The following is an 18,455-nucleotide window of genomic DNA, read 5'->3' as shown; positions in this document are numbered from 1 at the left end:
AAGTTCATTAGAATACAATTTCAGGCATTCACGTAATAGAGGAGCTGATTGTTGGTATTTAATCTGCTCAAATTAATCATTCAAATTTAAGATTAGCAAATCATGGTGTAAAATGTCAACATATTTGGACATAATAAACCGAATTTAATTAGTTTATAAACCGACTAAAACTTAACAAAATGTTTATTATAATTATGCTTGCCGTGTACATGATGTTTTACTCCTACAAATACGTGATTTATTGTACATAGACATATAAGATGTCGATAATAATGATATCTACCCGGTTTGCTTCCAATGTCGCCTGCTAATAGCTCTAAACCATGCGGTTCTCGTAGCACGATTACTTGGCAATTTGTGCATCATTACAGGCTTGTCATATCTTCCAACTTTACACCCAAAATTTTGACATTCAGGCATACAGCAATAGAATTTCCCATTGTTTAATGTTTTCGCCTATTACTTTTAACAGACCGGAAGTGAGCGATACCTACCCGAATGGGAGACAACTCTTATTCGACTTAGTTTCGAAAATCCGGAATTCCCAGACATCGCATACTAGTTTCGTGTACATCAAAAGATGACATCACATATTATTGGAAAATGACGCAAAAAGTATGTCATTTTATGACGCCGTCAATCAGCTGATTCATTATACGGATGGCGAAAAATTATGTCCCTTGACTAGATCTAAAGGTTAAAGGTCGTATAATTGTAAAGCTAAAGTTGTCTCGACTATAGAGATTTCTTATGAAAAATCATTCAGTGGTAGAATAAAAAGTAGTCCGTGAACGCGACAGGTTTATTCAACAAGATGGGATAGAGGCTAAACTATTCCACGGGGTGTTATACCGTCAATGTCGCGGTGCAGATGGGATAAATTTCGTTTTAAGACTCGCGGTACATTTCGCAATACAATTTAAACATGTAATGGTGAAAAAACAAGGAATTCAAATGTATACATGTGAGGGCATTGTTAAAGTTTAAACAACACATAATAATTTTTCCTAAATATAATAAATTAGTTAAGTAGAACATACATACATTGATTTAAAAGCGAGATAAGACCTTCATCGATATAATTTTAATATGAAAGTATCTACACCAGATGGTTCGCATCAACCTGACACTCATGAGCCCAACAGATTATAGCACAATATGTACTTGTTTACCACAGTTGTACTCGTTGTTTGTGTACATGATAGTCTTTTATCATACCGGTACATTGATATATGTCTGATACAACGTTGCATGATACTTTTTTTGTATATCAGTTCAACAGGAAGTTAATGATAAGAGGTAGGTAATCATTTTTAGTAAATTCAACAAAACATACAATTTAATCCGAAGATGTAATATAGTTTAAACACACAAAGCAACACAAACAACAAAACACATGTTCTACCAATATTAAGCGCAAGTGTTCATGCGTCATTATTAATCAATAATCAAACGACACAAATCATATTCATTTCCCCTAAAAAATGCAGCGTCGCAGCGATTTGTTTTGTCATTTTTTGTCAGGTTTCTGCCTGATCTTTTTGTTATATATCAGGCTCGGCACGAATAAAATAATAATAAGCCTCGCCTGATATATTACTAAAAGATCAGACAGTAACCTGTTATTCTCTATATAGCTTTCGTCAATAGGGGAGCATACTCTTACATATTTTTGTGCCAATAATAATTTAATAGTTTGCAGATATTAGTGTATGCATTTAAACAGAATGGACATAGTTTCATGCATGCAAACGCGTCTGATTTATGTAATCGTTAACGTAGACAAAAAACCCGCTACCCTAGTGTTGAAATCATAGTAATATGTCATGTTATTACACTCACTCACTGGGCGATAAACATAAAAACATAATGACATAATAGGTCATCATTAGCTATTTAATGGTGCAATTCAAAGAATGTATCATTGTGCAGTAAAGGAATATGCGTATTTTGTTTAAACATTTCATATTTAATTTAACATCTTTATACATATAATTGTAAAAACATCGTGTATATTTTTTACTGAACATGCAATGATAATTGCAAAACGTAACATGATCTTATATATTAGCTGGTTAATATACAAATACACATTAAATGCTGCTTAATATCACAGACAATTTGTTGTGGTATAAAATCATATCACAGAAATTCTAACTGTGTACCAAATCGAAACGTATCACAGTTTAAATGTCTACACTTATATACAAATTATAATGTAAAAAGATAAAATATAAGATAATTAACGCATATCATCATTCAAAAGATGAAAAGTATCTTCTACTTAACACGTATTAACTAACTGTTCTTTGATGTCTACTTTGTGAATAAGTTCAGAATAAGAATAGATACGTCCTTGGTTACTTCGTGTGGATGGTCACGACCGGCAGGCACGACCAGATAGAATACATGATACACGTCCCTGGTCACGCACGTGGTTAAGTGGACTGTGGATTCGCCTCTTTGAAACAGAAATACGGGCATTCAGATTGGGGCACCCTAGATCATCTAGAGGGGATTGTCAGATCATCGTCATCAACGAAATCAATTACACAGTAAGATACCCAACATGAAAGTGGGCAAACTGGAAGGACTCTCTCGGACCAGAGGTTCTTCCAATCCGTAGAACTATGTAGAGTGATGCACCTATTTTTACTCTTACAATTTAAAAGACACTTTTATTTTGGACTACCAATAATGCATAGTTATACAACTGCATTAAAAATAAATATCTGTAATATGCGATTTAATAGAACACTGGGTGTAGTATAAAGTTAACAATATGTACATTAATTTACTTCTTTTCAAAACGAATACAACATCATGATAATTCAAAATAAAGGCAGTATCAATACTTGAGGTATTCCTCATCCACACTATGTTTCGTTTTGGTGAGATACAGCTAAACATACTACGCTACTCTTGTTCCACGTGAGAGACAATCATGCTTGTTAAAAGTAAAGCGTCCATTTGTGCACCCGTCTTTTATGGAAACTGATTAAAGCTCATGTGTGTATGAACAATAACTGGACTGCTTGTATGATGCTTGCCACATTAGATGTATTAACAAGAAATTTATATCGACAATTTTTTTGTTGATTATATATTTAATACGTTCAATCGCAAATCGTCAAACGAAGTGATAATGTAGTCTCAATGTTTTTACACTTTTTTTTCATTAGACCCCCTTTTCACAGACCACGGTCCATATCTATTTTAAACTTTTGCGATTTATAATGTGTATTATTCCTTTAATAGCCGTTTGTACCAGGAAGTAATGACTGAAATTTACACTGTGACAGTTAAATTGTCAATTAAAGAGGCCATACACGTCGGTTGAAAATATCACTCAAAAAGCTGTAAAGGTGGTCATGTGTTTGTTTTGAAAAACTGTTTGATTTACAGAAACATTTTGTTTAGGTTTACTTGTAGTGAAGTATCAATATCTATACCTTTTGCTAGTTCAGTTTATTTATGAAACTTTTAATGTGTGATCATTACGTTTGTACATCTGTTAGTTTTTAAAATAGCCTAACTGTTTGTGCCGAAAGTACAATTTGGGGGGTTTTAACATTCGAGTTTTTCATTCTGTATGCTTAAAACGATCATATCTGCTAAATTAATTATTGAGAGTTCAATCATTTTGTAACATGAGATTATGTTCGATAAATCACAAGTTAGAAAGAATGTTAAACCGAAATTTGCAAGTTATTTGCACGTGATTGATTGTCACTATTTAAGTGGGAAATGAACATGTAACGTAAAAAGTTAATCAACAAAGTTTACGCGATCTACAAACCCTTAAGCGTTTTTCCAAATGTGTTGTTTAATATAATCTCTGCTATTTAGTGTCACGGATATTGTCAATTCATGTTTATTGTATGTTAAATTGTATCATGGCGGTTTGTATCTTTTTAAAGGAATGCTTAAATGTTATTAATCAGTAGTTATTATAATTAAGTGAATACATATTTTGTATTGTCGTTGTTGTAAGTATCTTTATATAGGAGTAGTTAAATGTTATTTTAAGTAATTAATATAATTAAGTTAATATATATCAGTAGTTATTATAATTAATTGAATATATATTTTTTTATGGTCGTTGTTGTAAGTATCTTTATATAGGAATACTTAAATGTTATTTTCAGTAATTATTATAATTAAGTTAATATCTTTTTGGTATTGTCTTCGTTTGTCACTTTTAAAAGGAACGGTTAAATGTTATTTATAAGCAGTTATAATACTTAACTGTTTCAGTAAATGTTAGATTCCAAATATTAAGTTCATTTTGAATATGTTAAGAACATTCTCCGTATGTAAACTAATTTCTATCAATCACATTTCCTTGTCATGCTATTTAATTGAAATGTGTATTATGTTTAAATGGCTATGTACTGAGTGTATTCGCCAATAAAATTTTCTGTCTGTCTGTCTGTCTTATTTATTTAGAGGTTTGTAAAAACAAATTATATTACTGTTCGCCTGATGGCTTGCTAACGGAAAGAACTGTATTTTTCTAAAAATGAATAAATTGTTATTTACATAATGTACTCCAGTAAGCATAATACGACACAACGTGGTTCAATCACGTTAAATTGGTATTTTGAATAAATAAAGTGTGATTAATCAACGGAAATTCAATCGACTTGCTAAAGCACGAATAATGATCATTTCAAAAACGTTGCGACAATACCCTGAATTAAATGCGTGTATTTTATTCCAGAGTATATACTATATGTTTGCTATATGCTACGATTGGCAGAGCATGGAGAACACATGTAGCTGGTTTCTTCGATTATAACATTGATATCAGAAAGGTATAATTTAAAAGAGAAGTCCTGTTTATCGATATTGGGCATTTTATTTGAGTTAAATTTAGCGCTCGAGTGCGGGGATGTTTAGTACGACATCAACACCGGAAATAACGACCGTTTATTTGAATATAAAGCATTACGTGAATCAACGACTGAACTTACAGTTGCAAAAAAGCGAATTTCGGGTAGATTATTGCTATCAATTTTTAAAAATGTCTAAATGATAAGGTTTTCTTTTATACGAGATTCCGCGTTTGAAAACCAAGCGTAAATACATCATTAAAATAAAGAACGCACAAAAACATTGAAACACTTTTCAACTTGACATTTGGTTATCTCTATCAGGACTTTGTTTTAAAGACTTTGAGATGTTCCTTTATTTTAAATGCAAACATTATATTGAGATGTCACGTCACCGTCTTGAGCGAATATTGACGTTAGTATTTGCTCAATCCTAATCAACCGTACATCTGATGTTTGACTCTGCTGGGACTACTTCGACGCGTCTTGCCTAGCTCCCAAAACGTGCTAAACATGCGGCGATATTCCAAGGCGTTTCCGCTCCGCACCGGTAAGCGTCCCTTTAAGGTCACGTTACCTCCTATTCGCTATTGATTTAAAATTCCTAACTCGAATACCGTGTCTTAGTAAGCTTAGTGGTTTTGATTTCCATTGTCAACCAAGCATGCATCACTTTACATTAACCGGTATAATATCAATCAATACTCAATAATTTTATAGGTATTAGCCCCCAAAGAGAGAACATAATATATAACGTTCTCATACAATTTAGATTTGGCGATAATCGTTTGTCAGGTAATGAGTTGTTCCCGTCAATCAATGTGGTAAATGGCGTTTGTGTGATTTTACTGAAAGCGGTATTATACTGTACGCTATTAACCATTATTATGTGCATTAGTACTCAGAGAAAATGTATATTGACAATCAATAATAACTGTTTAATTTCTTAATTTATTATATCTTCGCACATAGCTGCAATGGTTATTGGCTGTATAAACCAGGTTGCGCTATTTGTAAATGGATACAGTTTTATTCTGATCTTGTCACTTTTGTAAAGCTTAACGTACATAAAATGTACAAGCACATCAATCCATTTATAATTAGGTGAAAAATAACCCTTCTTAAACTTTGACAACTCATGCTTACAAAAAACCTAAATGATGCTTAGCCATGACCTCATAATCGTGATAAAGATACTGCACATGTCAATACGGAATTCCCAATACTAATTGATTGCAATTTTTGACGGATGATATCATAGCTATTCAGAGTTATCAACAAGTCAGAGTATTTGTGAAGCACCTAAGGCCTCAACAGTAGTTCAAACGTTGCGCTAGTTGAAATCACATTAAGTAATACACAAAGCGATCTGATATGCTCGTGCTTTTGCGTGTGGGTTTATTGATATTATCGGCTTAGGCCTTTCTTTTGACAGGTCATATTTTAAAATTGAAATCGATTCTTTAACTAAATATATAATTTTGTTCATCAAAATCTTCTTGTCGTTTCTTTGTCATTTCTTAGAGTATTTGTCTTATGAGTTGGATTTTTGTTTTGCTGTAAAACAGTTGTTTTACTTAAAATTCGTATTTGACGTCTTTCTTTTATTGTGTGTGTATACCATTTTCCAATTATTCCATATGTTATACCACACAATAGACACATTACCATATAGTAACCACTTTTTAAACTGTATATTTATTATTACAGTGAGGTGTTGCTCTCAGTAGGAGAGTGTTACTTAAAATAAACTATTATATGTTGCGTATATGCTGTGTTGTATTTAGGAAGCATTGCAATTGCCAATGTTTCATATATTTATAAATTTTGTAAACCTGATATATTTTTCTTGACTAAATTTGATAAGAACCGCTTACGTGTACGATAGAAAAATTAGCCAATGATTAAAATGAATATTAATATATATTTGTGCAATATTGACATGTGTGTGATGTATACATATGTGCATGAGTTGTTTTGTATTTGAAGTTAAATGTATTGATAAGATTATTTGTTTAAGCCATCATTGTACTCAGTGATATGAGCGATGTGTTTTAATTTCGATTGTCGTCCGTTAATCTGTACAAGCGTGCACAAGTAATAAAGTCATTAGTTCAGCCGCAAATTTCGAGTAACTTTTATCAAGCGATTTACATTATTTTAAAATAATGACGTACAGCAAAATACACATGTTCCTATCAAATTATACAATTAACCGTTGTGATTAATAAAAAACGGGTACTTGATAACACTTTCTTTATAAATGAAGTACTTTTTAAGAAGTAAGAAAAAGTAAATTTAAATTAACTTTACATTATAATTTGTGAACACAATGTTATTTTTAATTTTGAGTTAACAAATATACGGTGTTTCGTTAACTTCATTGTTTTAGAAAAGAAAAACATTGATTTTCCGTTCCAAGTAAGTATTTTCTTTCTTAATTTTAAGCGAATTGATAATTCTAAATCGATAAATATCATGCTACGCATTTGTTGCATTTTAATTTCAACAAATCACATCATTTTGTATGAGAATCATCTTACAAAATCGGTTCGATGAATCGCATGGTTCTCTTTTATTAGCAACAGTATACTGTATAAACACAATTTTGTGTAAGAATGATTAAGAAGCATGTTAAGTGTGCCATGATCTTGCAGTTCCAATCATGGAATCTTGTAATACGGTTTTAATTCAACCGTTGCTTGCCACCCAACAACAGTTTGTTTCTCGTCTCTGTGTATAGTTATTGTTTCATCGTTAATAATTTGTATCTGTGTTTGTGTTTAAACAACCGTAACCATTCGAGCAGGGTGTCATTCATAAATTCGATTTTTAAAAGCAGCACGTGTGTTCATATATACGAGATTATGTACATAAAAGCCAATAACTGACAAACATGCATTCGTACAAACTCGTTCAAATAGTCAAAGAAGTTATAAACATGTTAACAAGTTTATATGTAATGATAATTGTGTTTTTCGACTAGTAACAGGCGGCGTTTTAATGTTTGTACATTTTCACATTTTGTCCAAATAATCTGTTTTGTTCACATTCTAAAATTTATTTATTTGTGTTTTTTTGTATGATATGTTTTTTAGAACAGATCGTTTTAAAACTTTTGGTCCAAATATACATGCTTCAGTCGCAACAGTAACGCAGGTAAAGAAACATAAAGCTCGGAAAAACACTAATAGATAGCAAAACAATTCAGGCACAGGGTAAACTGTTGTCGTCACACATTTTATTATTAATTAAATTTGTTATAATTATTTCTCACTTGTGTGAGTAAATGAACATATTTCAGTTTGCGAGTGTGACGTTTGGCTTCCTTGAGGAGAAAAATAACAAGGATGTGCCACGTTAATAAGTACTTACACTTAATTCTGGCTTCCTTTTGTTTGCATTAGTGTAGCGCTAGTTCGGCTTTTTGAGACCTACACCGAGCTTATGATCCAGGCCTTGCAAAAAGCTCAACGCTTAACTATAATAATACAATTACATTCCTTAAGGAGCAGGCGTTGTGATTAATATTCTTAAACTTATCTAGCCGCAACGTTCAGGGAATTTATTACTTATATATAGTTTAGCCTTCATTAATAGCATTTTTTACCTCTCTATTTGTTTTCATTAATAAAATAATTAGATAATCGACTAGATTTGTTTAATTTAGTTTGCTGACCTTTGTAACGTAATGTACATATAATATATATAATAATAGAATTTATCTCATAGAACCTTCGGGTAGGGTATACATATAATATATATAATAATAGAAAAAAATCATTTGAAAGAGTGAGTTGTGTAACGTCATAGAACTTTCGGGTAGGGTATACATATAATATATATAACCATAGAATTTATCTCATTGTACATTATTGTGTTGTTATTGTCGTGTTATTGTTGTATAAACAAACTAATTTAGGAAATAGAACCTTCGGGTAGGGTGTAATGAAATTTGAAATTGATTATGTAGATGTGTAATGTAATGGGTTATAATGAATATGTTACTTTATGAAAAGTCAATAGAAATATTTCAGCGAGATGTAACTAACAGAAAACATGGGGGTCGTGACTCGCAAAATGCATATAGGCAATTAGTAAATCCATTAAGCAAGATTCGTGACTCGTAAAATGCATATAAATGGTTGGTAAATACGTTAAGCGAGAGGACTGACGTTCCGATGCGTGTTCCAGGTGTGAATACACCTGTGAACACAAATTGGCTTGTCAAATTACATAGGGGCCCGCGATTACAGGCGGTGTAAAATCTGTAGGGATCATACATCATCTGTCTATATACGTCAAGATACACACATTGACGTCCATTACTTGTTGACAGGCGTGGGTCACGAATTAAGCGAATACACAACGGGATCAGTATAAATAATCCTCAAAATAGGCAGACGGGGCCTCGCTTTCTCTTAGGAATTATTCACGTTATGTTATTTACTTTGACTTTGAAATTATTATAGTACAATTTTGGTGTTAGGGAATAGAGTAAAATAAAAGAAATATTTTAGACATCAGAGACTTGTTTTATCTTCACTAAAGTACATCCGATTACGTGACACGTGTTTAACTGGTGCGCGGTGACCAGAGGATCAACCAGAAGTACCACTTCTTTCACGGGCCAGAGGGAAGAAGACGTGCCGGACCTCCACAACGAACGGGCAAATATTCGGTGAGTGACTGACTTATTTTCCTATGGTTAATTATCTAAGATGGCAGATCAAGCGATTCCACAATTCTTTCAAAATTTAAGCGAACAAATTAGAGGAGTAACAAATGCTATCGGAACTCAAAGCGTCTCACAAGTAATTCAAACTTATGACGGAAATCCTAAAGAATACAAAAATTGGATCAAAAACATAGAGAAATATGGGGTACTTTCACGTTTGGCGGGGGATCAATTGAAGTTAGTAGCTTACCAATCTAGTAGGGGACTTGTTAGCGATTACATTCAGAGGTATTTGACTGATTTTCCTGATGAGTCATGGGCAACCTTAAAAAATGAACTTAAGATAAGATTCGCAGAAATCCAGGACCCTCATTATGCTCTCGCTCTCTTAAAAACACTCAAACAAAAACCCGACGAAAATGTCCAATTATTCGCGGAACGACTTCTGTCTTTATCTAGTGAAGCGTATGAAAATGTTGAGGATAACCTCGAGATGATCGAAAGTCAGTTAATTGGAACTTTCATTGACGGCCTGAGACATGATTATTTACGCCTTAAATTAATGCGAGAAAATCCAACTACTTTAGCGTTAGCAGTCAATTCCGCATTAGCCGAACAAAATGTAAGAGCAAGATTCGAATTAAGGTCACATTTGAGTCATAATCAAGTTCAAACACCACTTAATAGACCTGTTCCCATGGAAATCGATCATTTGAGACCATCAAACACTTGCAGGTATTGCAAGAGACAGGGTCATGTTATACAAGACTGTAGACGTAGGAAAAACGAAATAAATGCATACGCGGTAGGTCAAAACAATTACGCACGTAAGAACGAATATGACAAAAATTGGAAAGACAAAATAGACTGTTGGAATTGTGGAAAATTGGGACACTTCAGTAGAGAATGTACTCAAAGAAAACCATACCTTAATCAAAAAAACTAGGAACGTCGTACCAAAAAGGGGTCTATGGTAACGACGGAAACGTAAAGACGTATAATATTGCTTTGTGTGGAAACCCAAATTCTTGCCTCATTTCAATAGGAAATTGTAAATTTAGGAGCTTGATAGATTCTGGTGCAGAACTTTCTGTAATTAGTAAAAGAGCTTATGATCTATTAAAACACAAACCACCACTTAAAATGACAAAAATTAATCTAAAAGCGGTCGATGGTAACTCGCTATACATTCGCGGGAATGTAAAATTAAAATTTAAAATAGGGAGTATATATATTGAACATACATTTTTTGTCGTTGAAAACATTAATAGGAACGTAATACTAGGGAGAGATTTTTTACAAGACAACGGTGTCCGTGTATACTTTGATCTAGGATGTTTAAGAATAAAAGATTGTTATGTACCTCTGGAAGAAGATGTACACCTTTCGGTAATAGCGAGGCTAACTAGGCATACCGTTCTTAAACCACAAACTGCATATAGACTCCTTGCCAGGACGAAAAAAAACAGCTTACGCTCAAATCAAAATTATGACTTTACTGGAATAAGTAATTCTTTCTTTGATAACGAACCCGGTTTAACAATCGTTAACTCAGTAGTCAAGACAACGCGTGATCGTAAATTCCCTATTCTAATTATAAACAATACCCATAAAACGATTAGACTAAGACGTAATTGTCCCATAGGCCAACTTCAATCTATCCAAGATAATGAAATATGTTCTATCGAAAGCGTTATCAAAAACAATACACCCAAATCAGGTTTGTCTAAAGATGAGATTCTATCAGATTTACATGTCGCTGGAGATCAAAAAGAAAATATTCTTCCAATACTCTTAAAACACAGAACTCTCTTCGCAAGAAATAATTTAGAACTAACACAAACTACAGCAATGGAATTTAACATCGATACAGGGGACCATCCTCCCATTAAATAAAGACCGTATCGAACACCATTAAACAATAAGGTATTCATAGATAAAGCTATTGACGAAATGTTAGCGGCAAACATAATAAGCCCATCGCGAAGTCCGTGGAGTTTCCCTATTGTTTTAGTAGACAAAAAGAAAAATAACCTTGATTCAAATAAAGATCAAAAAGAAGAGAAAAGATTTTGCGTCGATTTCAGACAGCTTAACAAAATTACAAAACCAATTGCATATCCATTACCATTAATCGATGATATATTGGCATTATTAGGGAAAAGTAAATATTTCACCAGTTTAGATTTAATATCGGGTTATTGGCAAATACCTATAAAAGAAGAAGACAGAGAAAAAACGGCTTTTGCTTCAGGGTTTAGGGGTCTATTTCACTTTAACGTTATGCCATTCGGTGCGTCTGGGGCGGGATCGATATTTCAAGAATTAGCTAATAAAGTACTTAAGGGTTGTGAAGGATTCGCCGTAGCATATTTGGATGATATTCTAATATTTTCACCTGACTTACAATCTCATTTATCACACGTAGATACAGTACTGCAAAGTCTCAGTAAGCATAACCTAAAGCTTAAACTATCAAAATGTCAATTCTTACAAAGGGAGACTAGATACCTAGGCTTCATTATAGATGAAAACGGTATAAGACCAGATCCGTTAAAAGTAGAAGCGATCCGACAATTCCCTAGACCAAAGTGCGTACGCGATGTACGATCTATCTTAGGTGCAGCGGGATTTTATAGGAGATTCTGTCCGTCGTATTCAGAAGTAGTAGAGCCTCTCATTAATCTCACGAGAAAGAATGTCCCATTTACATGGTCAAAACAATGTGAAGATAGTTTCTTACAATTAAAAGACTCGTTCACGCAAATTCCTTACCTTTCCTATCCGGACCCGAATAAAGGTTATATTCTGTATACAGATGCTTCAGATAAATGCATTGGATCTTGTTTAACTCAAAAATGCGGGGATAATGAAACCGGAGATTATGTAGGGGAAAAACCGATATTCTTTCTATCACACCGATTAAACCCAACGCAATGTAAATATAGTACTATTGAGAAAGAATGTTACAGCATATTTTACAGTCTAAATAAATTACACCATTATTTACACAACGCCGAATTTGTTATCAAAACGGATCATCGCCCGTTAAAATTCCTTCTTGAATCTCCGATGCAAAACAAGAAAGTACAATTATGGGCCTTAAGTATAGCAGGTTACAATTGCAAAATTGAGTATATATCGGGAAAAAAGAACATAATTGCCGACTTTCTAAGCCGACCACCGAATACCAAAATAACGAATGACCGAGACGAACAAACGGAAATAGAATTAGATATTAACGATAAACATTATACGATTAGTTCGGAAATAAATAGACAAAACCAGGCGCGCGAAATTAATGTAATTGACTCTACGCATATCGATCACAGACAAGTAATTGATAATAGCACGATCCCACAAACGGTTATGAATAACGAGACAATCGAACCCGATAAAATAAACGATTGTAACATGGAAATTGAACAAGGAAAAGACCCACACATATCTGAGATTAAAACGAGATTAAAATTAGGGAAACTAAACAAACACGAAGATGGAAAATTCATTATGGTTGATGAGATATTATACTATATATCGAGCGTCGATGAAGAACCTACCTTTAGGCTTTTTGTACCTAAACACCTGACAGGTTTAATTATTAATCAATATCATGACGAAAATGGACACGGTGGTTCTCAAAGACTTTTTCATACCATAAAAGAGAAATATTATTGGCCTAAAATGTTCAAAGAATTGCATGATTACGTGTCGAAATGTATTGTCTGTCAAACTAGAAACTTGAAAGCAATTAAAGCTCCCGTATCATCAGAAACCGCAATACCACCATTCCCTTTCTCGGTCGTTTCCATAGATATATGCGGACCATACCCAACAACGCTTTCCGGAAATAGATATATAATATGTTTCGTGGATCAATTTTCAGGATATATAGAGGCTTTTCCGTCGCCGGATAAGTCATCCGATAGCGTAATACACCTGTTAGTAAACGAGATTTATTGTCGTCATTCATGTCCCATAAGGATAATTACCGATAATGGTAAAGAGTTTACTAGTACGGCGTTTACAGAAACATTAAAATCCCTGAATATCCAACATGTCAAAACGTCCACATATCACCCAGAAGCTAACGGTAAAAATGAACGCTCTCACTCGACTATGAACAATATACTATCAAAACGCGTTCAAGAAAACGTACAACAATGGGATTTACATTTAAACATGTCTTTTGGCAGCTATGCGATTTTCCCATTCAGAAACATCAAAACATTCGCCTTTCTTTTTAGTATTTAACAGAGACCCCATCCTACCAATAGACAATTTGTTAAAACCTAGGCGTAAATATCACGGCGAAGATTATCATAAAATAATATTAGAAGAACAACACAAATCATTTAAAAAGGTGTGTGCACAAATTCAAAAATCTAAAGATAAACAAGCCGAATATGCGAATAAAAATACAAAAGACATTAAATTCGAGATTAATGACCCCGTTTACTATAAGAACTTACAAATAAATTAGACAGTAAATGGAGACCATATTATCGTATTATCGAACAAAAATCACCGTTAACATACATAATAAAGAATCAATTAGACAACTCAACTATTAAAGTCCATGCTGACCAAATAAGACATGCTAATATAAATGAGTGGCCTATATCAAATACTAATATGGGACGCCCCATAAGGAAAGCAAATTTAGCTTTTGCCGAAACTAGTGAGTCTGATAGTGATTTAAGTAAGTCAATACAAGGGTTACCTATCATAACTAGGCAAACTCGTCAAATTCGGGACAATTCTGACGAGGAGGAAGACATCCCCTTAGCAGAATTGCAAAAACATTTACGGAAAAAACAATTCAAATACAATGCGTCAAACTCTAGCGAATCTGACACACATCAATACGATAGGGCTGAACAACAATATCCGCCCCCACGTCAATCGGACACCGATTCGACCGATAATCACATGCAAATTGATGAAATAGCTATTAAGCACAAAAAAAGAAAATCCATACGACAACGTCAAAGATCTAATAAATCTATTAAGAAAGTGATTTTCAGGTGCCTAGAAGCAATAGCCGATCATATGTAATATTTACCGTAACGACCACACAAGCAACGTTGACGTCTATACGTTTGAATGACCTCAAGTTATGTAAATAGCATTTAGTTAGTAACCAAATCGGATAATATACTTCTTCTTTGTAATATTTCAGATGATGTTGCCATCATTTGTTTTTATATTATCGTTGCGCATGATCGGGGGACTTGAGATTAACGAAAATGTTATATTTCAAAAAGTTAACGAAGTGTCTGTGACCAGAGCTCATTGGCAAATAGCCCTACTTCTCGATACCAACGTCTTCTCTACATTTCTTACCCAACTTGAAACAAGACTAAACGATATCACAAATACCACGAAAGACATGATGTTCCAATTCAAACGAAATGATCTACTTTTAAAAACAGACGCCTTTGAACAATCATTAGCACAACTCCATACGGAAATCGAATACATCCGTTCTGACCATGACAACGTACTTGACAGCTATCTAGATTATAAAACGCTCAGTCATACCCAGAAACGCTCATTGTTACCCCTAGGCGGATTCTTTAAATTTCTTTTCGGCACAGCTGACGATTCTGACATCCGTAATATTCAAACACACGTTAATCAACTTCAAGAAAGCCAAAAAACTATTATCCATGTGTTACAAAATAGTTTATCTATTCTCAATGTTACCCAACAACACATAACTGAGAATCGCCACTCCATTAACACTCTGATATCTACCCTCAGACAACTTGACGACAAAATCATGCACACACATGAACGTTTACAGGCAATGACCCATGCTGTTCAAGATTATACGGTTAATTACAACTCCCTGAAGATCATGATTGATGAATTACGTCAGGCTGTTTTCCACGCATCACTATATCTAGAAACGTTTAAAGGACAACTTAATATGCTCAGCACTGGCAAACTTTTTCCATCTCTTATTTCACCTATTCACCTGAAAGACGTACTATTAGACATTGCGACAAAAGTGCCTAATAATTTACAACTACCAGCTAATCCCAAGACCGACCTATGGCATTATTACCAATCTACCTCAACGACCGTCGTAATGTCACCTACTACTATTATCATTACAATGGACATCCCTCTCCTCGAGATAGGAGCTTCTTTCGAGGTATATGAAGTATTCAATTTCGATATGCCCTACTCACCCATTAACGAAACTATCAATGACAATAAGATCCACTATAACATGTCCGCTAGATACGAACTGGAAACTAAGGGCTTCTTGATTGATCAAGCGCGAAATCACTACTGCCTATTGACAAATAACGAACTGAAAACTTGTCAAGCGCGACGTACATGTGACGTACAATCCCCATTCTACCAAGTAGACATGTCTAAATTATGCGTCATAGCCATTATGATTAACAACACTCAGCACATAAAGGATTATTGCAAGGTGATCATACACCCTAACACCGTCTTACCTGATGCCAAATATTTAGGATCTGGTAACTGGGCGATAGTCTCTAGACAAGACCTACGCCTCGTGACGATATGTCAAGATCATTCCCAAAATAAAATATCCGCTCGCGCTATCGCTCCCATAGACATTGTTAATGTACCCATGAACTGTCGCGCATACAATGAATACTTTACATTAAATGCCTGGTACATTAACTCCAGTCAAACCCGGCTTCAGACCGACAAACTCGACATACCTACCTTTAAGGGTTCTTCCATTTGGAAACCATTCCATACCTCTCTCGTTAATTTCACTAAAACCGAAATGCCTCATGAACTATCAAACATCAAAGAAATACCTATGGAAGCTTTAATAACAAAACTGCAGAGTATCAGACAATTAAATGACATTGACACGACATCAGGTGACTTCCCATTATGGGGTTACATTATCATAGGTGTAGCGACCGCTCTGAGTTCTGGTGCAGCACTCCTTATTTACTGTAAATGTAAACGTATGACCCGATCTAATCGTCCCATAATTACCCAATTCCGATCTGCCAACGATGATATGCACCTGGGAGAAATCAGTCCCCCGGGTTATGTGGGCGTGGCTTCCTGTGATGTGGCGCACGAACCTCTCGTGTCTGAGGTCAAAAAGCCCTCGGCACCCCCACAACGACCGAGAACACTGTCATCCCTATACCCGTCTCTACGAGGGTAACAAATCCTTCCAGACGACGACACCAGGATGATCCTTGGCGATAACAACTTGTCAACAACCAAGTTGTGAACCATAAACAGCACCATGGGCTGTTTACTGGATATTACCTACTATCGTCAATAATGAACAGAACGATATACTTGAAAACTAAAATCTACGAACAATTGTTTAGTGCACTACTACATCGATCGATATATCACCCGTATTCATCTATTGTGACTGTATATATGTGTTGAACACTCGTATAATCTTCAAAGAACGTTTGGAATATGTATTATTCGGATGTTGTCTATAGTTAACCAAGATGCGTTAAACACTCGTATAATCTGCAACGAACGTTTGAAATATGTGTTATTGCCACATTGTATATAATTCACCAAGACTAATGTCAACACCATGAACTGTATCTAACGATGATTTTGATTCCACGAGTTATTCTACCGCAGAGTCAAACCAACAACTACAAGAACTCTACCGGACGCTGCCGCCCAATCTACCAGAAACCCATCATCCGCGGGCGCCAACTCTACAAGACCAACATCGTTCACTGACACCAAACTTCACAAACTTTATCGTCTGCCGACACCCAGTCTGCAGGAGCTCCATCGTCCAATATCACCCACTTTATCGTCTGCCGACACCCAGTCTGCAGGAGCTCCATCGTCCAATATCACCCAGTCTACAAGACCTACATCAACCGCTGACGCCAACTCTACAAGAACAACATTGTTCGCTGACGCCCAGCTACACTAACTTTATTGTCCACTAAAACAACATACAAGAACTGTGTTGTCCACTGACGAAACGGATATAAACATTTCCTTATTTTTATAACTATATATTTCATTTATTAACCATGTACCTCGTTGATCACTAATTCGATTTTCTTTCAATCATTTTTTAGATTTTACAAAGAATTTAATTTTCAATTGCCAGTTTCCATTACTTTACCCATTGAAGAAACTCAATTAGAAGAAATACATTATTTTATAACTACGTTTGAACAAATGTCCACCCTTGAACAAGAACATAATGTTTCAATTTTTACTTATATGATGAGATCTGGCGAAATTCAAGTGGATACATTGATTTTCTTGATTACGTATTTCAACATACCTCTTCTTCATCAACAGATGCTCAATCATTTAACAAATGAACAACACATTCTCAATTACCAAATTTGCAAAGCAATATTCACGTACTACGGCATTGACTCTTTAGAATCACTACAAACATTCCGTCGATTAAAATATTCAACATCCATCCCAAACAAAATACGCAACATGTCAATCACCACATTCGCTCAAACAGATAACACTCAATTGCATAACCGCATCCAACAATATTTCACTCAAGGCCACCAACGTCAAAGACGTTATCAATTTTTATCAAAACTTTTATGTAAGTTCTGTTCAAAACATAGTATAGCAGCAGTACAAACACCTTGTTGTAAACTTAGATATCATCCAACATGTGGCACATCATACAGAACTTTCAACAACACACGTGTATGTACATTTTGTTTCACACATTTGACATTACCAGATATAGCCCTCATTCATGCATCACATCAGTTACCACACATACAGAGATACAAACAAATACTACTGGAACGCAAAAGACGTAAACTTAGTAATAGACATCACCAAGTTTGGTAAACAAAAAAAAAAATAAAAAAAAAATCATTATTTCATAACAGGAAATATTTTTAGAATCTCGTCGGTTCAGAGTTATACAGTATTTTATCTTCGTACAGATCTCA

At 34.5% G+C, this 18,455-nt stretch overlaps 2 protein-coding genes across 2 annotated transcripts in view; one reads left to right on the top strand and one right to left on the bottom strand.

Annotated features, from left to right (window-relative positions):
* The window catches only part of LOC127876444 (ubiquitin carboxyl-terminal hydrolase 38-like), a 553,141-nt gene that overhangs the window by 199,067 nt on the left and 335,619 nt on the right, over positions 1-18,455 (bottom strand). The window lies entirely within an intron of this gene.
* On the top strand, positions 8,701-16,995 carry LOC127876452 (uncharacterized). Its single transcript, XM_052421748.1, has 2 exons — positions 8,701-9,516; positions 14,696-16,995. The coding sequence occupies exon 2, from the start codon at positions 14,696-14,698 to the stop codon at positions 16,691-16,693; it is 1,998 nt and encodes a 665-aa protein (XP_052277708.1). The 5' UTR covers positions 8,701-9,516; the 3' UTR covers positions 16,694-16,995.

Source organism: Dreissena polymorpha, chromosome 4 (assembly GCF_020536995.1).
Source record: "Dreissena polymorpha isolate Duluth1 chromosome 4, UMN_Dpol_1.0, whole genome shotgun sequence".
NCBI lineage: Eukaryota > Metazoa > Mollusca > Bivalvia > Myida > Dreissenidae > Dreissena > Dreissena polymorpha.
This window is presented reverse-complemented; position numbering and strand designations above follow the sequence as displayed.